Source organism: Ascaphus truei, chromosome 16 (genome assembly GCF_040206685.1).
Source record: "Ascaphus truei isolate aAscTru1 chromosome 16, aAscTru1.hap1, whole genome shotgun sequence".
Lineage (NCBI taxonomy): Eukaryota > Metazoa > Chordata > Amphibia > Anura > Ascaphidae > Ascaphus > Ascaphus truei.
Window position 1 is genome coordinate 38,920,412 of NC_134498.1, and position 20,872 is coordinate 38,941,283.

A 20,872-nucleotide genomic window follows, 5' to 3' on the forward strand; every position below is an offset into this window, starting at 1 on the left:
GAAATGTTACCCAACACCGTGTGCCACACCGTGTCCAATAATGTGTATCTCACACAGAGTCCACAAGAGTCCCAGAGTAATGTTAGTCCCTTGGTCACTAGTCCCACAGTGTCCTCCAGTGTCCCCACCTTTGTAGGCGTGATCAGTGCCTGGGTTTATACCAGTATGTTGGTGCACTTGTTGACTTTACCTGCCGGGCACGACAGCACCCGGTCCGATGAGACTTCACAAAGGATCCGCCGATACTCTCTCCTACACCGATGTCGTCAGGGTGATCCCACCCAGGTAGTGTCTCTTTGTTGAGGCCTGGTCCCAGACCTATCCTCAGGGAGTTCAGCGTCTGCTGTGTCCCTAACTATATTTAGATACTACAGGGATCCGTTCCCTATGCTAGGGCCTGTCCCTGTAACAGCCACAATCTAGTTTGACTCAGGGCCTATCTTGGGCCTAGGGGGGTATTTGCTGGCCTAGTGCAGAGGCTACTTGTCTCTCTGCATGGACCCTCTGTCCTCTACCTCTGCCTGTCACACACTCCCTGCATGCTCTCCATGTCACACATCCTTATCCTGCTTGCAGAACTTCCCAGCTTCTATTGGCTCCCTGGCGTCAGGTGGGACACTTCTAAGGCTCATGGGACTTGTAGTCCATTCCAAGAGCCTTCCCTTATTGGCTAGCGTTCGCGTGCTTTTCCACTGCACATGCGCAACATAGAATGGCCACCGCCGCTCATCTGTGCATGCGCAAGCTTCCACAAGATGGTGGCTCCCTCCGCAACCACCAGAGCCCCCGGCGATGCGATCGCCATCCCGGCGCATACCAGCTTCCTTTCACCGCACGTCCCCTCTCGTGGAGCTCCTGACACGTGTGCACGCGCACCTGAACGCCCCCGGCAACAACTCTCCCAAACGCGCAGAGGTAACACAACAAGGGGGCACAACCTCAGAGGGGGGGAACCTGGCTATATATATATATATATATACTCTAGGGATAATTGATGCTCAGCATGGCAATTACAAGCACTCTCTGCCTGCAAACAGTTTGCCTGAGGCACGTTCTATAGTGCCGGGCGCGTGGTGCACCGTGCGCGCGAGTGGATTTTTAGTTGGCTGACGTCAGTCAGCCTTTCTATACAAGGGCGCGCGCACGGCAGGGAGAGGGGAGCTGTCAGACAGCGGCGAAGATGAAGAAAATCATCTTTTCACGTCCCTGCCTTCGCTCAAATGTGTGTGTATGTGTGTATATGTGTGTATGTATATGTGTGTCTGCACAAGTCTAATACATTTTTTCTTTTTACTAATGTTTTTTTTTTAATAAATAATAAATTACACATAAACACACACACACACCCATATACATACACATATATAAATATACACACAAACACACTCAACACTGTATACACTCAACACAGTATACTTACGAAAAGCATGCGGCACGTACACACGCGGCCGCATGCTGTATATAACAGCCCTTAGGCAACCCAGCAGCCTAAAGTCCCCATCCATAGACCCCACTGACCTGAAACTCAAACTCCAATAGTCTAATAGTATATTTCTACATTTGCAGAAAATCATTTCAAGCAAGTTGTATTATTGTATGTCTTTATTTATATAGCGCCATTAATGTACATAGCGCTTCACAGCAGTAATACACGTGGTAATCAAATAAATAACAGATAATATAAATAACAGAACATGGGAATAAGTGCTTCAGACATAAAAGTTTGATGAATAAGGCACTTTTCTCACCAGAATTCACAGCGCATAAAAAGTTGGTTGCCAAAGTCTGTCAAAATGTTGATAAGGTTGATGAAATTTTGTCTAGTGGGGAGTGCCTAAAATTCGCCACTTTTGCACACTTGTGTGAAAGTTTTGCACACTTGTGTGACAGCATTGCACACTTGTGTGACAGCTTTGCACGCCATTGCTCGGGAAGGCTTAAACTGTTGATCTCAATGAATATGATGCTGAAAAAAATCTGCCGTTTGCATTGAGATCCTACAAATGAATTTAGGATGCAGACAAAAACAAAATTAACTATGGAAACGGAGGTGTCTCACTTTGCTACTTTGTCTATTGGAAACGATAAATGCAGTTATTCTCTAATTATGTACTCACATACCTGCTTTTTGACTTATCGTAAACTGCACATGAGTCTGAAGGATCCATTTTTCTGGAGCTGAAGATTTAATTTTTTCTAGAAAAAGAATATGGATTCCTTTATATTAACTTTTAAAAAAAAATAGGATTAAAGTTAACTAATTACATGTACACTATGTTGTTGGGCACATTAAAGACATTTTAGTTTCATAAATGCAATTCAATAGTCAGTCTATTTTCTGGAAACAAAGTCCAGAAAATGTGTGGTGCTCAGAACCATAGAGTGTGTGTGTGTGTGTATATATATATAATATATATATATATATATATATATATATATATATATATATATATATATATATATATATATATATATATATATATATATATATATATATATATGTACCTCTACATGTATATATATATATATATATATATATATATATATATATATATATATATATATATATATATATATATATATATATATCATCTATTTATTTTTTGATTATTGAAGCTCGGCTAACACGGTACTGATACCTCTACATGTGTGTATATATATATATATATATATATATATATATATATATATATATATATATATACACACACATGTAGAGGTATCAGTACCGTGTTAGCCGAGCTTCAATAATCAAAAAATAAATAGATGATACCGTTCTGTGGCTAACGAAATGCTTTTATTTGTGCGAGCTTTCGAGATACACAGATCTCTTCTTCCGGCGATGTTACAATGAATGAAGCAAGCAAAGGGAATACTTAAAAACAGTGTCCCTATTGGTGTATAGGGATGGAAAAACAAGGAGCATTGGTATGTGTAAGAGACAGCTGTGTGTGCATATATATAACACAGTATGTACAGACATGGTCTATAGCGCTCATGGGAAGAGAGTTCACTTGTTTCAGTAATGACTCATAAAATTTCGATCTCTGTTTAGGCCACCGTTAAGTGTCCCTAACAGTTGCATACATTTGTATTCATGCAACCGTCTCTCTTTCGGTGTTTTAAGATTACCTTTGAGTATGAGGGTTGCCATACTCAAAGGTAATCTTAAAACACCGAAAGAGAGACGGTTGCATGAATACAAATTTATGCAACTGTTCGGGAGACTTAACGGTGGCCTAAACAGAAATCGAAATTTTATGAGTCATTACTGACACAAGTGAACTCTCTTCCCATGAGCGCTATAGGCCATGTCTGTACATACTGTGCTATATGTATGCACACACAGCTGTCTCTTACACATACCAATACTCCTTGTTTTTCCATCCCTATACACCAATAGGGACCACATAGTATCCACACACACTTTTAGTTATGCCACTATCTCCCACATTTCCACACCTACCCACACCATTTTTATTAACTCCCACTCCACACACCCCTTTTGTAAAGCACTGTATACACTGTGGGCTCTCCATTCATTTATATTCACACAGATACACACACACACACACACACACTCTTACATCACTTTCTTTCAAGAACCATTTAACACCTCTAGCCATAAATCTCATCCACACCGGGGGAAGGACAAGCACACATAACATTCCAAGAGACACTGTTTTTAAGTATTCCCTTTGCTTGCTTCATTCAATGTAACATCGCCGGAAGAAGAGATCAGTGTATCTCGAAAGCTCGCACAAATAAAAGCATTTAGTTAGCTACAGAACGGTATCATCTATTTATTTTTTGATTATATATATATATATATATATATATATATATATATATATATATATATATATATGCAAATACAACCGTATGCTCATCTGCATGTCTTAGGCAGGTCTGCAACCCCACCTTTCACCATTATCACCCAGCATACAGCACTTCCACTGCAGCAAGGGATTCTGGGAAATGACATGCAAATGAGCACACAGTGCCACTTTTTGCCTCAAAAACCATTTTTAACATGGTTCCCTATAGGCTTAAGCTTGCTGCATGGTCACAGCATCATATATATATAATGTATATGGCATTTGTAGATTTCTCATCAGGAGTACCCTTAATTCATATGTATAAGGCTTATAATGGAAAGGAGGTAACGCATGCCTAGAAACCGTCAGATATCACAATTGTACAGGTTAACACCGCGGTGCGCAAACTAGGGTGCGCTAGATTTTCTGGGGGGGGGGGGGTGCGTGGCAGTTATAGAGGTCCCGCGCTCTCCCCCCAGGAATTTAAACTAAATGCCGGGGGAGCATGCAAGGCCTCTCTAATACACTTACCTTCCCTTCCAGCGACGCGTCGTCCTGGTAACTCGGCGTCAAATTACGCCGCGGGGTCATGTGACGTTATGTTACCATGGCGACATGCGTGACGTCACATGACCCCGCTCGTCATTTGACGCTGGGGTCGAGCGGTGGAGGGGGTGCAAGGCAACGAGGAAAGTAGGCAGGGGTGCGCACAGGGAAAAGTTTGGGCACCCCCTGGGTTAACACATCCAGTGTCCAGATATAGCAGCACAAATCAAATATCCATACCTTCGCTCAGCTATGTGGTAGGAACGGCTAAGCTGCGGAATGACTACAAATGAACTTACACCCATATGGAAAAGTCCAACCTCCGTCCCGTGTGTCCATTCTGTGTGAAGAAAAATATAGGCAAGGGCGCTCCCCCCAAAAAATCCAAATTGATTAGGTCATCTAGCGGAGGTAACAGCCCACCTGTACGTTTCACGCCGTGGCGCTTTATTGAGCTCTGCGATGAGCAACGCATAGGTGGGCTGTTACATTCGCTTTTTTAAGATGACCTAATCAATTTTCATATTTTTTATGGGAGCGCCCCTCTCTGTATTTTTCTTCATGATTTTTTCCCTTGTAGTGTTCTGCATTCTTCCTTCAGTTTCATATTTTCTGTAAATTGCTGAAATAAGTAGTATTTAGTTCTGTTGGGGGGTGGGGAGGAGAGACCTAATTTAGTAGTCTCAAGTTCTATGTATCCCCTGACTTGACACCTGAGGCACCTGGGACATATGCAAAGTATATTTAAATGAGCCACACCCCATACCTCATAAAATGTTTCCATAAGACCAATGCCTAAGGTCTCTTATGACAAAGGAGGTACTGGTGTCAGTGGAACCGCTGCTTTGAAGTCCAAATATGCTACATACAGTAATTGCAAATACAGTAACTCCTGAAATAGCGCAGCATAAACCATTTAAACTGATTACTAAATTGTATCATTTTCTTACCTGTTGGCTTTATTCTTTGGGCTGGAAGCGTTTCCCCTACAAGGAAAACAGGACAAGTCAGTATCCGGCATGTCAAGCACTTTCATCAGAACAATTAAATGTAGAATTAAATGTTAAAAGCACATTCTTGGATGTTTAAATATGTAAAGAACGATAGACAATGCGTTCCTATTATCACAGACGCTTTATAAATGTCTTTGTTTTGTAATTGCATTCTCACCTCTTTTTCCAGTTTCCATTAAAGCATCAGGTGGCGGAAAGAGCAGAACTTTTGGAGTTGTAGTTTTTTGGTCTTCTAGAAAAAAAATAGGGAATACCGTTAAAATATAATTTTTTATTAAGATTCAAGTTATAGAATGACAAAAAAAAAAAGGATGTATTTAACAGTACATTGTGGATCTGTGTAGGTATGTATATCTTTATTTATATTTATTTATAAAATGGTTTACCAGGAAGTAATACATTGAGAGTTACGTCTCGTTTTCAAGTAAATATAGCGCCATTAATGTACACAGCGCTTCACAGCAGTAATACACGTGACAATCATATAAATTACAAATAACACATAATGGGAAGAAGTGCTTCAGACATAAAAGCAACATTTAGGAAAAGGAGTCCCTGCCCCAAAGAGCTTACAATCTAATTGGTAAGTAGGAAGAACGTACAGAGACAGTAGAAGGGTTTTCTGGTAAGTGCGTCTGCAAGGGGCCACGGCCGATGTATGAAGTGTATAGTATCAGCCACAGAGCTACTCATATGGTTCTAGACCTATATGTTTTCTGATCTAGACCCTTAGGAGAACTAGTTGAAGAGCCGTAATGTAGACTGTTGCTGGACACTGTAATATGGGTAATGACTCAGTAAGGACATTTTAATTTCATAAAGTAAATTCCATAGTTAATCCGTCTATTTTATAGGTAGCCTGTAAATTGCTAAACGAAATGTTAGCCTTTTATTTATTTTATGTAGACGTTATTTTAGCAGGGGGATTTAACATTAGGAAATGAAAAAAATTAATTATACATTTATAAATCTCAATTTTGTGTGGTTTGTTAGAATTCCTGAGCAACGCCGGCTACTTTCAGCTGGTTGGAAATATTTGTGTACAGTCTAAGTTGCACAGACGCTGGCGACTGGACGGGACGGAGGCCCACAGAGATACCCCCCCCCTCCTCCCTCTCCATTCCTTCCCTGTCCGTATGCTCCCCCCCTACCCCTCCCTTCTCCTCTTTCTATCCTTCCAAAAGGAAAAAGTTCACTATTGGTCAACAACCTGATGTACTCAGGTATGCTGTCATGTGCTCATGACATCACTGTACCTATGTAAGATAGTGTATGTTGCCAATAAAAAAAGATTGATTCAAAAAAAGAAATATTTGTGTACAAAGATGAAATGTCGTCATGTGATACAAACACATCTTTAAGTCTAGAAAGCAAATGATTTGTGTCACGAAGATAGGACAGAAGCCTGCGCACAATAGGTTGCAAGAACGAATCAGCAAATTGTGCAATGGAATGCTTCATAGAACCAATGGCTGAAATAATCGGTCATTACTATTATTACGATCCTGATGAAGGTGTTTGAAATAAATAAAGACGTTAATGTAATTTCAAATAAATGTTGTATTTTATAACCAAAAACGGTTGTGCCACAGCGTTTTGTGGTATTTATGGATTTTATATGGATGTGGTGTCCGTGTCTGTGTTACAACCAGTGCTTATAACAAATTCCGGCTACAATTTTCCGGTCTTCATCTGCTTGGTCCCTATTACTATTATCACAGACACTTGATAAATGTCTTTGTTTTGTAATTGCATTCTCACCTCTTTTTTGAGTTTCCTTTAAAGCATCAGGTGCCGGAAAGAGCAGAACTTTTGGAGTTGTAGTTTTTTGGACTTCTAGAAAAAGAATAAGGAATACTGTTTAAATATTTTTTTTTTAATTAAGATTCAAGTTATAGAATAAAAAAAATATATGTTTACCAGGGCTGTGTAAGAGTCCTGATTTAACAGAACGGTGTGGATCTATGTATGTATGTCTTTATTTATATAGCGCCATTAATGTATACAGCGCTTCACAGCAGTAATACACGTGACATAATATAAATATCAAATAACACATAATGGGAAGAAGTGCTTCAGACATAAAAGTAACATTTAGGAAAAGGAGTCCCTGCCCCGAAGAGCTTACAATCTAATTGGTAAGTAGGAAGAACGTACAGAGACAGTAGGAGGGTTTTCTGGTAAGTGCGTCTGCAAGGGACCACGGCCGATGTATGAAGTGTATAGTATCAGCCACGGAGCTACTCATATGGTTCTAGACCTATATGTTTCCTGATCTAGACCCTTAGGAGAACTAGTTGAAGAGCCGTAATGTAGACGGTTGCTGGACAGTGTAATATGGGTAATGACTCAGTAAGGACATTTTAATTTCATAAAGTAAATTCCATAGTGAATCCGTCTATTTTATAGGTAGCCTATAAATTGCTAAACGAAAGGTTAGTCTCTATTTTATTTTATGTAGATGTTATTTTAGCAGGGGGATTTCACATTAGGGAATGAAAATAATTAATTATGCATTTATAATGCTCCGTTTTTTTTTGTGGTTTGTTAGAATTCCTGAGCATGGCCGGCTACTTTCAGCTAGTTAGAAATATTTGTGTTACAAGGAAGAAATGTCCATAGAAACCAATATAATAATAATACTTGTTTGTTCTTGTATAGAGTATTATGTAGCGCTTTACAGAGACATTTTGCAGACAGTCCCTGCCCCTTAGAGCTTAAAATCTATGTTTTTGGTGCCTTGGGCACAGGGAGATAAAGGTGACTTGCCAAAATCACAAAAAGCAGACACCAGGAATTGAACCAGGTTCCCCTGACTCAGTGTCGTTACTCACTGAGCCACTCCTTCAACAAACACATAAGCTTTAAGTCTAGAAAGAAAATAATTTGTGTCACAAAGATAGGATAGAAGCCTGTGAACAATAGGCTGCAAAAACGAATCAGCAAATTGTGCAATGGGACGGTTCTTTGAACCAATGGCTGAAATAATCTGTCATTACTATTATTACGATCCTGATGAATGTGTTAGAAATAAATTTGAAACGTTGATGTAATTTCAAATAAATTATGCATTTTTATAGCCAAAAACTGTTGTGCCACAGCGTTTTGTGCTATTTATGTATTTTACATGGATGTGGCGCAGAGCTTACAACAAGTTCCGGCTGCCATTTTCCGGCCTTCACCTGCTTGGTTCCTGTTATTATTGTCACAGACACTTCATAAATCTCTTCATTTTATCACTATACACTCACCTGTTTTTTCAATTCTCGTTAAAGTCACACGTTCTGGGAGGATCGGCGCTTTTGGAGTTGTTATTCCCTTTATTTCTAGAAAAAGAGTAGGGAATATTGTTTAAATATATATTTTTTATTAAGGTTCAAGTCACATAATTATGCATGTGGCATCTTTCACAGAAAGAGGAAGGGGGGGGGGGGGTCATTTTAAAAGAAAAACCTATTTCTGAAACCAAGAGGGAATTTCCTGGTATCTGATTCATACAGAGATACATAGAAATACTTCCTAGTTCTAATACAGAGATACTTCCTTGTTCCAATACAAGGATACATAGAAATAGTTCCTAGTTGCAATACAGAGATACATAGAAATACTTCCTAGTTTCAATACAGAGATACATAGAAATATTTCCTAGTTCAAAAACCGAGATACATAGAAATACGACCTCTCTGCAGCATTTGACACAGTGGACCACCCTCTTCTCCTTCAAATTCTCCATACTCTTGGAATTCGTAACAAAGCTCTATCCTGGATCTCCTCTTACCTCTGCCATCGTACTTTCAGTGGCTCTTCTGCTAACACCTCCTCCTCTATCGACCTCTCTGTGGGGTACCCCCAGGGCTCTGTCCTGGGACCTCTTCTCTTTTCTCTGTACTCACTCTCTCTAGGTGACCTAATCACATCTCTTGGCTTCAAATATCACTGCTATGCTGACGGCACACAAATTTACTTTTCCACCCGACCTTACACCTGCTTTACAGACCAAACTTTCTGAATATCTCTCTGCGATATAATCCTGGATGGCCCTCCGCCGACTTAAACTTAACATGGCATTAACAGAGCTCCTCATACTTCCTCCCAAACCTGGCCTCACTACCTCCTTTCATATTACTGTTGGAAGTTGAATCATACACCCAGTAGCGCAAGCACAATGCCTTGGGGTCACACTCGACTCATCTCTCCCTTTCTCCTCTCACATTCAAAGTGTATCTAAAAACTGTCATTTTTTCCTCCACGATATTACAAAGATATGCCCTTTCCTCTGTTGCTTGACTGGTAAAACGCTGACACAGGCCCTCATTCTCTCCCGTCTCGATTACTGGAGCCTCCTGCTGTCCGGCCTTTCAACCTCTCACCTGTCTCCCCTACAATCTATCCTAAACGCTGCTGCCAGAATCACTCTACTCTTTCCTAAATCTGTCTCAGTGCCTCCCCTGCTGAAATACCACTCCTGGCTTCCTATCAAATAATGTATCACACATTCAATTCTCCCCTCACTTTTAAAGCTTTACACTCTTCTGCCCCTCCTTACATCTCAGCCCTAATTTCTCGCTATGCACCATCCCGACACTTGCGTTCTGTTCAAGGATGTCTTCTCTCTACCCCTTTGTATCTAAAGCCCTCTCCCCCTCAAACCTTTCTCACTGACTGCCCCACACCTCTGGAATGCTCTTCCACTCAATACCCGACTACCACCCCCTCTATCCACCTTTTAAGACCCCCCTTAAAACATCTGCCTATGAGTAGCTCCGGGCTAACACTATACACCCGATACATAAACCTTGGCCCCTTGCAGACGCACTTACCAGTATGCCCTCCTACTGTATCTCTGCGTTCCTCCTACCAATTAGATTGTAAACTCTTCGGAGCAGGGAATCCTTTTTCTAAATGTTACTTTTATGTCTGAAGCGCTTATTCCTATGATCTGTTATTTATATGATTGTCATGTGTATTTCTACTGTGAAGCGCTATGTACATTAATGGCGCTATATGAATAAAGACATACATACATACATACATATGTCCTAGTTCCAATACAGAGATACACAGAAATACTTCATATTTCCAATACAGAGATATACAGAAATACTTCCTAGTTCCAATGCAGAGATACACAGAAGTACTTCCTCGTTCCAAACAGAAAAAGCAGGGGAACCGCTGCTTTAAAGTCCAAATATGCTACATAATTGCAAATAGAGTAACTCCTGAAATAGCGCAGCATAAACCACTTAAACTGATTTGTAAATTGTATCATTTTCTTACCTGTTGGCTTTATTCTTTTGCCTGGAAGCGCTTCCCCTACAAGGAAAACAGGACAAGTCAGTATCTGGCATGTCAAGCACTTTCATCAGAACAATTAAGATTTCTATAACAAGGTACGTATTTCAATGTAGAATTAAATGTTAAAAGCACATTGTTGGATGTTTGTATATGTAAAGAACGAGAGACAATGCGTTCCTATTATCACAGACGCTTTATAAATGTCTTTGTTTTGTAATTGCATTCTTACCTCTTTTATCAGTTTCCTTTAAAGCATCAGGTGCCGGAAAGAGCAGAACTTTTGGAGTTGTAGTTTTTTGGTCTTCTAGAAAAAGGATAGGGAATACTGTTTAAATATGTTTTAATTAAGATTCAAGTTATAGAATAAATAATAAAAAAAAAAAGATGTATACCAGAGCTGTGTAAGAGCCCTGATTTAACAGAACCCTGTGGATCTATGTATGTATGTATGTATATCTTTATTTATATTGCTTGGTCCCTGTTATTATTGTCACAGACACTTGATAAATGTCTTTGTTTTGTAATTGTATTCTCACCTCTTTTTTCAGTTTTCTTTAAAGCATCAGGTACCGGAAAGTGCAGAATTTTTGTAGTTGTGGTTTTTTTGCCTTCTAGAAAAATAATAGGGAATACTGTTAAAATATATATTTTTTTATTAAGATTCAAGTTATAGAATTACAAAAAAAAAAAAGATATATATACCCGGGCTGTGTACTGTAAGAGTCCTGATTTAACAGAACGGTGTGGATCTATGTATGTATGTACAGGCATACCCCGGTTTAAGGACACTCACTTTAAGTACACTCGCGAGTAAGTGCATCTCGCTCAATAGGCAAACGGCAGCTCGCGCATGCGCCTGTCAGCACGTCCTGAACAGCAATACCGGCTCCCTACCTGTACCGAAGCTCTGCGCAAGCAGGGAGACTATAGAGCCTGTTACACATACGTTATTTACATCAGTTATGCACATATATGACGATTGCAGTATAGTACATGCATCGATAAGTGGAAAAAAGGCAGTGCTTCACTTTAAGTACATTTTCACTTTACATACATGCTCCGGTCCCATTGCGTACGTTAATGCGGGGTATGCCTGTATATCTTTATTTATATAGCGCCATTAATGTACACAGCACTTCGCAGCAGTAATACACGTGACATAATATAAATAACAAACAATAAAAATTGCACATAGTGGCAAGCGCTTCAGACATAAAAACAACATTTAGGAAAAGGAGTCCCTGCCCCAAAGAGCTTACAATCTAATTGGTAAGTAGGAAGAACCTACAGAGACAGTAGGAGGGGTTTCTGGTGAGTCTGCAAGGGGCCAAGGTCGATGTATGAGGTGTATAGAATCAGCCACGGAGCTACTCATATGCTTCTAAACCTATACGTTTTCTGGTCTGGACCCTTTGGAGAACTAGTTGAAGAGCCGTAAAGTAGACCAGGGGTGCACAAAGTGGGAGGGGGGAGGGGGGGCATGCTTCCCGAAGGCATTTAAAATAAATGCCGGGGATCGCGTGTAACTTTATACTTACTTTGCATTCCAGCGACGCGTCTCCATGGCAACGCGGCATCAAATGAGTGGGGAGGGGGGGGCGAGCCGGAGGGGAGAGGAGACAGGGGGGTGCATGAAGGATACTTTGCGCACCTCTGATGTACACTATGTTGCTGGATGTTGTAATATGGGTAATGACTCAGTATGGACATTTTAATTTCATTAAGTAAATTCCAGTCAATCGGTCTATTTTATAGGTAGCCTGTAAACTGCCAAACGAAAGGTTAGCCTCTGATTTATTTGATGTAGTCGTGTCATCACATATTGTATTCTTACTGCAGCCCGACATATTATTATATGCTTTTCCATTGCCATTGGCAATCAAGATAGAAAAACAGTAAATGAGAATCATGTGCACTAATACCAAATGGATTTTTGGAATCATTGACAGAGAAGTCTTAATTTGTCTCAAGACTAAATTCCATAACATTGCCTGAAATGAAATACACGCATTAAGCTAAATATGGTAAGGGGGCATACAGCTTTGCGTTTAAGTCAAGCACAAGTTCAAATGCACTGGACACTCAGCGGCTCAGAGTTTATGATCCGCAGCGAACTTGCTCCCCCGGTGATCTTTTATATCTTTGCTGTTCCCCTGAGGTCCCGTTGGATCTAGGTGGGGAGCAAGAAATCTAAGAGAAAGTTGACTTTCCAACAGACTCAAAGTTATTTTTGTTAAATTTCTGTGGACAATCTCATCCTATTGATTTTACACAGTTTTCTAAGGTCCTAAACTGTATTCCCACGTATTATTGTCACAGGTTGTGAACCCTATAGGAAGAGAGGAAATATTTAATGTAAGAGGTTTAGGCTGTTATTTGAACCAAATGTATTTTCTTGCTTCCTAAATTCTGTTTATAAAAGGGGTAGGAGTTTAGAGGTTAAAAGGTTTGGAGGAATCAGGAGTTTGGGGTGCCCCGATGTCCTTGAGGCTTGTGCCCCCCCCCCTATTTTGGCTTCTTTAGCCCTTTATTTTGGTCCAGAGAGGCACCAATCACCAATAGTTAAAAGGTTTTAAGACGGATAGTAGGTCCATCCCTCCCATATACTCGTTGCTGTTATTTTTGTTTCCCTAATTTTCCTCCTCCCCCCCTTTTTTTGTGTGGGATTAAGTTAACCCCAGTGAATATAAATGCCCCGAAAGATTAACAGATCAATTTTTTTAAAATGAATTATTGAGGAAATTCGGGACCCCCCCACCCCCCCAGGGGATGGAATACTAGGTGAAGATTTTAATATGACCCTGAATCCCAATCTGGACAAGTCCTCGTCACCTAAATCAAAAATTAGCGAATGATGTACTCAACAAATCAAGAAGGTTTAGGAAACCCACAAAAGAATTTATTCTAGAAGATGCTTGGCGCACTAAGAATAAAAACCAAAGAGAGTACACATTTTATTCTCCCCCCGACGATATTTATACAAGAATCGACTATATATTTGTCTCCGAATCTTTTGGACCGAGTCGCCCAGACAAATATAGGCCCTATAACATTGTTGGACTATGCCCAACTGGAGTTGGTCCTGAAACCCCCTTTTATTAGACCCAAGGTTTTTCAACGGTGTCCAAATGATTCGCTTCTGAATCAGACTGGAATTGAGGAGGTGATAGGGAATTTATTGGTAGATTATTTTAAGTTAAATAAAGGTTCAGTTGAAACCCCGACCACTCTCTCGGACCCCACAAAGCCTCTATTAGAGGTCAATTTATTTCAATAGCTTCATATAGGAAAAGAGTTAAAAACCTTAATCAGGGAAAGTTATTGGCAAAAATAATTGAGTTAGAACAGGAACATAAAAAACGCCCATGCAGGAAAATGTATGAACTTCTACGCCAAGCCAGAGAGGAACTACATAGTTAGTAGTGTCTGTCCTTCCACAGTGATGGGAGCAGCTGCTACATGGTATTTATGCCCAATGATTGTCGGATATACTACGGACTATTAAGCCCCACTATTATATGCTAGTACACCGTGTGCACGAAATAGGGTACTTGGGGAGATTTTTGTTATCGCCCTTCTTTTGTTGCATGACTAAAATGGACTCGTCAGACCTACTATGATAAAGGAAATAAAGCAGATAAGTTGCTCACAAATAAGTTTAGAGGGGTTAAATCTAAAACGCAAGTTTCAGTGATAAGACGGGGTAATGAGGAAGTTACACATAACCCTTTCCAAATTGCTGAGGAGTTTTCTAAATACTATAATAATTTGTATAATTTGGATTCATCAGACCCTTATTTTAATAGAGCATCTATGGACCAAATAGATAGCTATTTACAGGCTTGTGAGTTTCCCAAGTTGTCTATGGAAGAGCTGGAGGGTCTCAATGTTAAAATAAATATTATAGCATTAAGAGATGTTATTAAAGGTTTGAAACCCTCAAAAGCTCCTGGTCCGGACGGATTCTCAAATTTATATTATAAAAAATATTTTGGAATTCTACTGTAGCTCCATATCTCCTTGATATGTCCAATAGTTTTTTAAAGGGTACTCAGATTCCTATGCAAATGTCTAAAGCAAATTTGGTAGTGATACCTAAAGAAGGTTAAGATTCAATGAGTTGCACAAGTTATAGGCCAATTTCACTTCTTAATACAGATTTAAAAATGTATAGCAAAATACTGGCGAATAGATTAAATCCAATTCTTCCCCGCCTAATACATAATGATCAGGTAGGTTTTGTAAGTAAGCGTCAAGCCTCAGATAATACGCGTAAGATTATTAATATTATAGATTATATGCACTTCTCTAGACCCAAAGCGATGTTACTGAGTTTAGATGCTGAAAAAGCCTTAGACAGAATCAAATGGGATTTTCTGGATGGAACTATGCAAGGGTTCGGATTCTCCAGTCCATTTCTGAACCGGGTTCAGGCCCTATATGACTCGCCAATGGCTTTTAAAAAAAATGGAGGGGTGTTAAATAAAATTAAAATTAGGAATGGTACTAGGCGGGGCTGCCCGTTATCTCCTTTACTTTTTGCATTAACGATTGAGGCTCTTGCAACTAGAATTAGGAAAACCCCTGATATACAGGGTATTAGAATCGGAGCGAAAAATGTTAAATTATCTTGGTTTGCTGATGATATTATTCTGACAGTTTCCAACCCCCTGGCTTCTCTTCCCAATCTACAAGAAGCGATCTCTGAGTTTGGCTCCCTTTCAGGTTACAAAATTAATTCCTCTATCAGATACTGAAGTAAAATTAATTAAACTTAATTCAATTATCATTGGAATAAAGCAAGACAGAAATACCTAGGGATTTTTCTCACAAAAAAATTATCAATCCTTTTATAAATATAACTACCCAGCGCTTTTTAAAAGAATCAAACAAGATCTTTTATTATGGAATGGCCACCAAATATCTTGGGCTGTGGGCTATGGGCTGTATTACATCAGTTAAGATGAACGGTCTCCCAAAATTACTGTATTATTTTCAGACACATCCAGTCGCTATTCCGATAAAATATATAAGGGATTTACAGAACAAGATTATGCAGTTTATATGGGGTAACAAAAGGCCAAGAGTTATGAGATCAGTCATGCTCGCACCTAGAGAAAGAGGAGGACTAGCGGTTCCAGATATAAAGAAATATTATTTAGCCTCTCATTTGAAACTGATTATTTATTGGCATTCCCTGAAAAAACAATATAGGTGGGTAGATTTAGAAAATATATTTAGTAGCTCAGCGGCACTACCGGCTCTTCTATGGAACAACAAATCAATAAAACACTCTAGCCCAGATCTTTATGATTCGGCAGTAATAAGATTCTCCCTCAAGATTTGGCAAAGGGCTTAATCTCAATATCAGATAGTATCAGCCCCCTCGAGATGCACCCCCCTTTTCAATAACCCTGATTTCGGTCCGGGATGGTTTCGGGGAATTTTTGTCAAAAATATTTTTTCACGGGCTCTGAGGTGTTCAGATTTCTTCAAGTTTGCCACTGTTAGGTAGCTGTTTCCAGGAGGGTCTTATCCAGATAGCTCTGTATTTGATGAACTACTGTATGTAGAAATGGAAATTAACAAAGGGGACTCAGCTCAACTTTATATCAAGTCCTTATTTCTCTGGAAATTAACACCTCCTACGCCCACCGTTGTATGGATCAATGGGCTCAGGATTTCTAGATAGAGCTCTCATGGGAAGCCTGGGAAGATATATGGGACAATGCCATGAAAACGTCTATTTGCACAATTTCAAAAGAGCATATTTATAAAGTGATTCTTAGATGGTACCTGACACCCCAGCGGTTGAGTCAGATTTATCCAGGGGCTACAAATCTTTGTTGGAGAGGCTGTGGTGGTATAGGCAATATGGCCTATATCTGGTGGTTCTGTCCAAAGATACAGAGATTTTGGGTAATAGTGCAGAATTTGATTCGGGAGACTATTGGGATGAGGATCCCCCTAGACCCACTTACAATAGTCCTGGGGAAACCCTTGGAAATTTTAAACCAAAGTACAAGTAAACTCTTATCACACATTCTCACCGCTGCAAGGCGCGCAATCGCAGGGGCCTGGAAAAAGACTCAACCCCCCTCGAGGAGAGAGATTATTATAAGAGTAAATGAGGTCCAATCAATGGAAAGATTAGCAGCCTATATAAGGCATAATACAAGAAAATTGTATAAGATATGTGAGCCCGCGTATTCATTGGTGAATCTGGAAAGAGGTATATTCCTTTTCAGACAATTGATTGTGATGTGTTGTTGGTGTTGTTGCTGTTACTGATTGGAAAATTTTACGATACGTTTGTTAACAATGTGGTACTCCCCCCCTCCCCTTCCTCCTTTCTACTTTCTGTATCCCTTCCAGTTTTATGTTTCTAAAAATCTAATAAAGTATGTTAAAAAAACAAACAAAACATGTGAAGGTTTAAAGTAGGATCAATGTTTTTGTTCCTTCCTTGGACCTTTGTCTTAGATCTTGACAAAGGTCCAAGGAAGGGCCGAAACGTTGATACTACATTAAAACTTCACATGTGTTTCAATATCTCTGGAGTGCGGACTGTTGCTATTTTATCTGCATGCCATTATCTGTGGATGTCTCAGGATGTCTGAGCTCCTGGGGCAGGAGGGAGTGGAAAGAGAAGGGAGGAGAGACAGCAAGGTCAGTAGGAGGAGGAAACAGAAAGACAGCAAAGAGAGGAGGAGACAGGTGAGTAGAAGAGGAGGGAGTGTAGTCTGCACAGAAAGGAGCAGACACACTAAGGCAGGGAGTACAAAGATGGGATTAGAGAGTGCAAATAGGTGCAAGGCATGGTGGAGGAGTGAGGAGAGGAGAGACAGCAAGCAGAGGAGGAGACAGAGGCATTACAAGGAGGATGGAATATAGAGTAGTGTGCACATTGGGCAGGAGGGATTGCAAAGAGAGGGGAGGAGGAAACAGAGAGACATCAAGGAGAAAGTGAGATAAGTAGGAGAGGAGGGAGTGTAGTGTGCACGTAGAGGATCAGACACTGTAAGACACAGAGTGCAAAGAGAGAGGAGGAGGAAACAGAGAGACAGCAAGGAGAGGATGAGATATGTAGGAGAGGAGGGAGCGCAGTGTGCACATAGAGGAGCAGACACTGTAAGACAGGGAGTGGAAAGAGAGGGGAGGATAGAGTGCAAAGAGGTGCAGAGCATGATGGAGGAGAGAGTAAGGTGGGGAAGGTGACAAGAGACTGCAAGGCACTACCGGGAAAGGTGAAAACAAAGAGTAATGTTTCATTAATAACCTTTCAGATCTCCTAGCTAGTTAATGTATAATATAACATACAAAAATATGGATAAATGGTTTGAAACGTACTTTCCTTATCTTTATGCACACTTATTAGTATTGTTGTAGCTGAACTATTAATAACTAAAATTTCAGGCGGCGAACTGCTGTTTACTCCTTTTCCTACTGCAGCGTCTGAAAACAGATAGAATAATAATATTTAGTACTATTAATTTGTATGACTCATCATTTTAGAAATAGAAACTTTACTCAACAATAATTATGTATTCAATGTATGTACAATTACCTATACCTGTCAGCTACATTTTTTGGATTCTCTTTTTAACGGGAAGTTCTTTTTTTTTTTTAACATTCTTATTTTTTATCGTATTTTTGAAACATTGGCGTGGGTACAGAACAAAAGAATGTGGGGAAGGTGTGGAGAACAAACATTTTTAGTTTTATAGTATTATATATGTACACAACAGGTATCAGTGCCGATCACACCGTTCACATGTAGTTATACACACTTTGAGATTTTGATATATTGGTACGGGGTCTGATTAGTTCAAATTGTCACAGATCAGCGATCGAAAGGCATATACTAACTAATCAATATTGCTACCCTTATATGAAGGTATCTATCCATATGGAGCCAGCTAATAAACACCTGAAATATGACACTAGGAAAATTGTTATGGCTGAGGCAGCGGATATCCATGGATCCCATGCCCTGGAAAACATGTTAAATGTATCTGAGCTTGATACCCTCCAGATTCTCATCTTAACCTGTTCTAAAGACGGACTGTTAGGTTTCTTCCAGGCCAGTAGCACCTCACACTGTACTGCTGTGCATATCTGGGATACTAGTTTATTCGCCCTTCTATCCAGAACTTGAAGAGGTTTACAGGAGCGCTGACCAGGGACTCAGAGGGAAATCCGTATCTAGGATATATTGCACTCTGTATCTTTCTTTCTTCTGGGACAGGGGTGGCCACCTCCAGTCTTAAGGGGCCTCCAACAGGTCACATTTTAAGGATATCCCTGCTTCAGCACAGATGACTCAATCAGACGTTGACTGAGCCACCTGCGCTGAGAGGCAATGATATCCTTAAAACCTAACCTGTTTGTGGCCCTTGAGCACTGGAGTTGGCCACCCCTGTTCCAGGACATCTTCTGCTAAGTTAGGGAGGGCCTGCCATAAATTCAAAATTACAGGACAATGGCACCACATAAGTGGAAAGTGTCATATTTGGCCACAGCCTCTTGTACATAACGGAGAGGAATTATTGTACAACATACTTTGAGAATGTTCGGTACCGCTGCTGGAGCATCTTAAAAGAGTTATCTGATAGTAACACGGAAGTTATCTTTTTGAAACATCACAGTGAGACATCTTTAATCATTTAGCTCCTAAAATCACGATGCATTTGGATGAAATAAAAGAAATCCAGTAAAAATGAGCAAAACAACACTGTAACCCCGATAAACACTTATACTGCATAATTATTTGTTTGTGTCAAACCTTCAACCAAAAACTCTCTGAGTTTTCCAAACGGCACGCATTCTATCCCACTAACCAATACAGAACAGCACAACAGAATTAGATGTATTTATTTTTAAATGTTTTACCAGGAAGTAATACATTGAGAGTTACCGCTCGTTTTCAACTATGTCCTGGGCACCGAATTATGATGACAGATACTGTACATGGTTACAAATATATTCATAGGTACATTAGGTGAACAGGGTTAGACATTAATGTCAACTTGAATGGCTTTCCAGTGAACTACATTTTATGTAAGAAACATATTCAAAGAGAAATATTGATGTAAAATTGGCTTTTTGGAATTACACTAAAGTGAAATGCCGCAATTGAAAAACAATTGTACAATACCAGAGGATTCAAAACACGCAAAGTTATATATACTGTACGCTTGGGGGTTACATTTGATATATGTAGAGCAGTGCAGCCAATCCTGAACCATAGAGATTATTCTATATTACCAATACTAAAGAACATTGAAATGTTGCATTTCCCAATGCATATGTAATTAGTAAATAAATGGATGCATAAAAAATATGCAATAAGTTTTGAGCAAAATAGCACTCCAGCAGAGCTTCAAGTAGTACTTTATTTATTCTAAACTATTTTTTTAGCACATCCAAAGTATTCAGCGCGATCAAACACATTGTGACAATGTGTTTGACCAGCGAGCGCGTGCCCGGGAGCGTACGGCGCTCAGCTGCTTGGCGAGACAAATCAATTTGATTCTGCCACTCGCTGGCATGTCACATGAGCGTTTTGCCCGATGAGGGCGAACCAGCTCCGTGACATCATGGCCGCGCCCCCGACTCCCCCCCTCCCCTCCCCACACACGCAACTAGTTGGCCAGGAATCGCCCGGGCAACCTGAGCACCTGACGTCACGGCGCTCGCGTGCCAGCGGGTTTTCGGTTGCACCCTGGATGAAGCCTAATGAGTTTTAGTGACAGAAATCTATAACCCCAAAATCTGATCGACTTAATCCAGCAGCAACAATCATGCTGATTTGCACTAATAACCTCTGTGCTAAAGAACTTAACTTGTTTAAATAAGTGTAAACGCAACAAAGCAAGATTTATTACAACCAGTTACGTGATATACATCCAAATTATTTTGGCTTAAGAGAGTTACGATTTTCTTACCGTTTGAAGGTTTGCCTTTTGCAGATCCATCGAATGCTTCCGTGCAAAAGAGCACAGCAAGCAGGCAAGGCGGAAGTAAATTCATGCAGAAAACGGGCTTATTTCTGCATTTGAAAAGCGTGTCTTTAGTTTGAGCTGCTCAGCTGCACCACTGTCACCATCACCCAACCATGGTATTGTGACATCATCCTTTCAGTCCCCTGAAGATAAAGATTAATGAACGGTACTGTTGTTGTTTTAAAGGATATACTGT

The 20,872-nt window shown here is 40.0% G+C and overlaps 1 protein-coding gene across 1 annotated transcript in view; it reads right to left on the minus strand.

The window, feature by feature from the left end:
* The window catches only part of LOC142467233 (uncharacterized), an 85,857-nt gene that overhangs the window by 63,501 nt on the left and 1,484 nt on the right, over positions 1-20,872 (minus strand). Inside the window, exons 2-11 of the mRNA XM_075572665.1 lie at positions 20,620-20,723; positions 18,023-18,127; positions 11,209-11,283; positions 10,902-10,976; positions 10,655-10,690; positions 8,629-8,703; positions 7,139-7,213; positions 5,535-5,609; positions 5,315-5,350; positions 2,122-2,196 (exon numbers count right to left, since the gene is read on the minus strand). Of these exons, the coding sequence (XP_075428780.1) occupies positions 2,122-2,196; positions 5,315-5,350; positions 5,535-5,609; positions 7,139-7,213; positions 8,629-8,703; positions 10,655-10,690; positions 10,902-10,976; positions 11,209-11,283; positions 18,023-18,127; positions 20,620-20,723 (731 nt within the window). The remainder of the gene's footprint in view (positions 1-2,121; positions 2,197-5,314; positions 5,351-5,534; positions 5,610-7,138; positions 7,214-8,628; positions 8,704-10,654; positions 10,691-10,901; positions 10,977-11,208; positions 11,284-18,022; positions 18,128-20,619; positions 20,724-20,872) is intronic.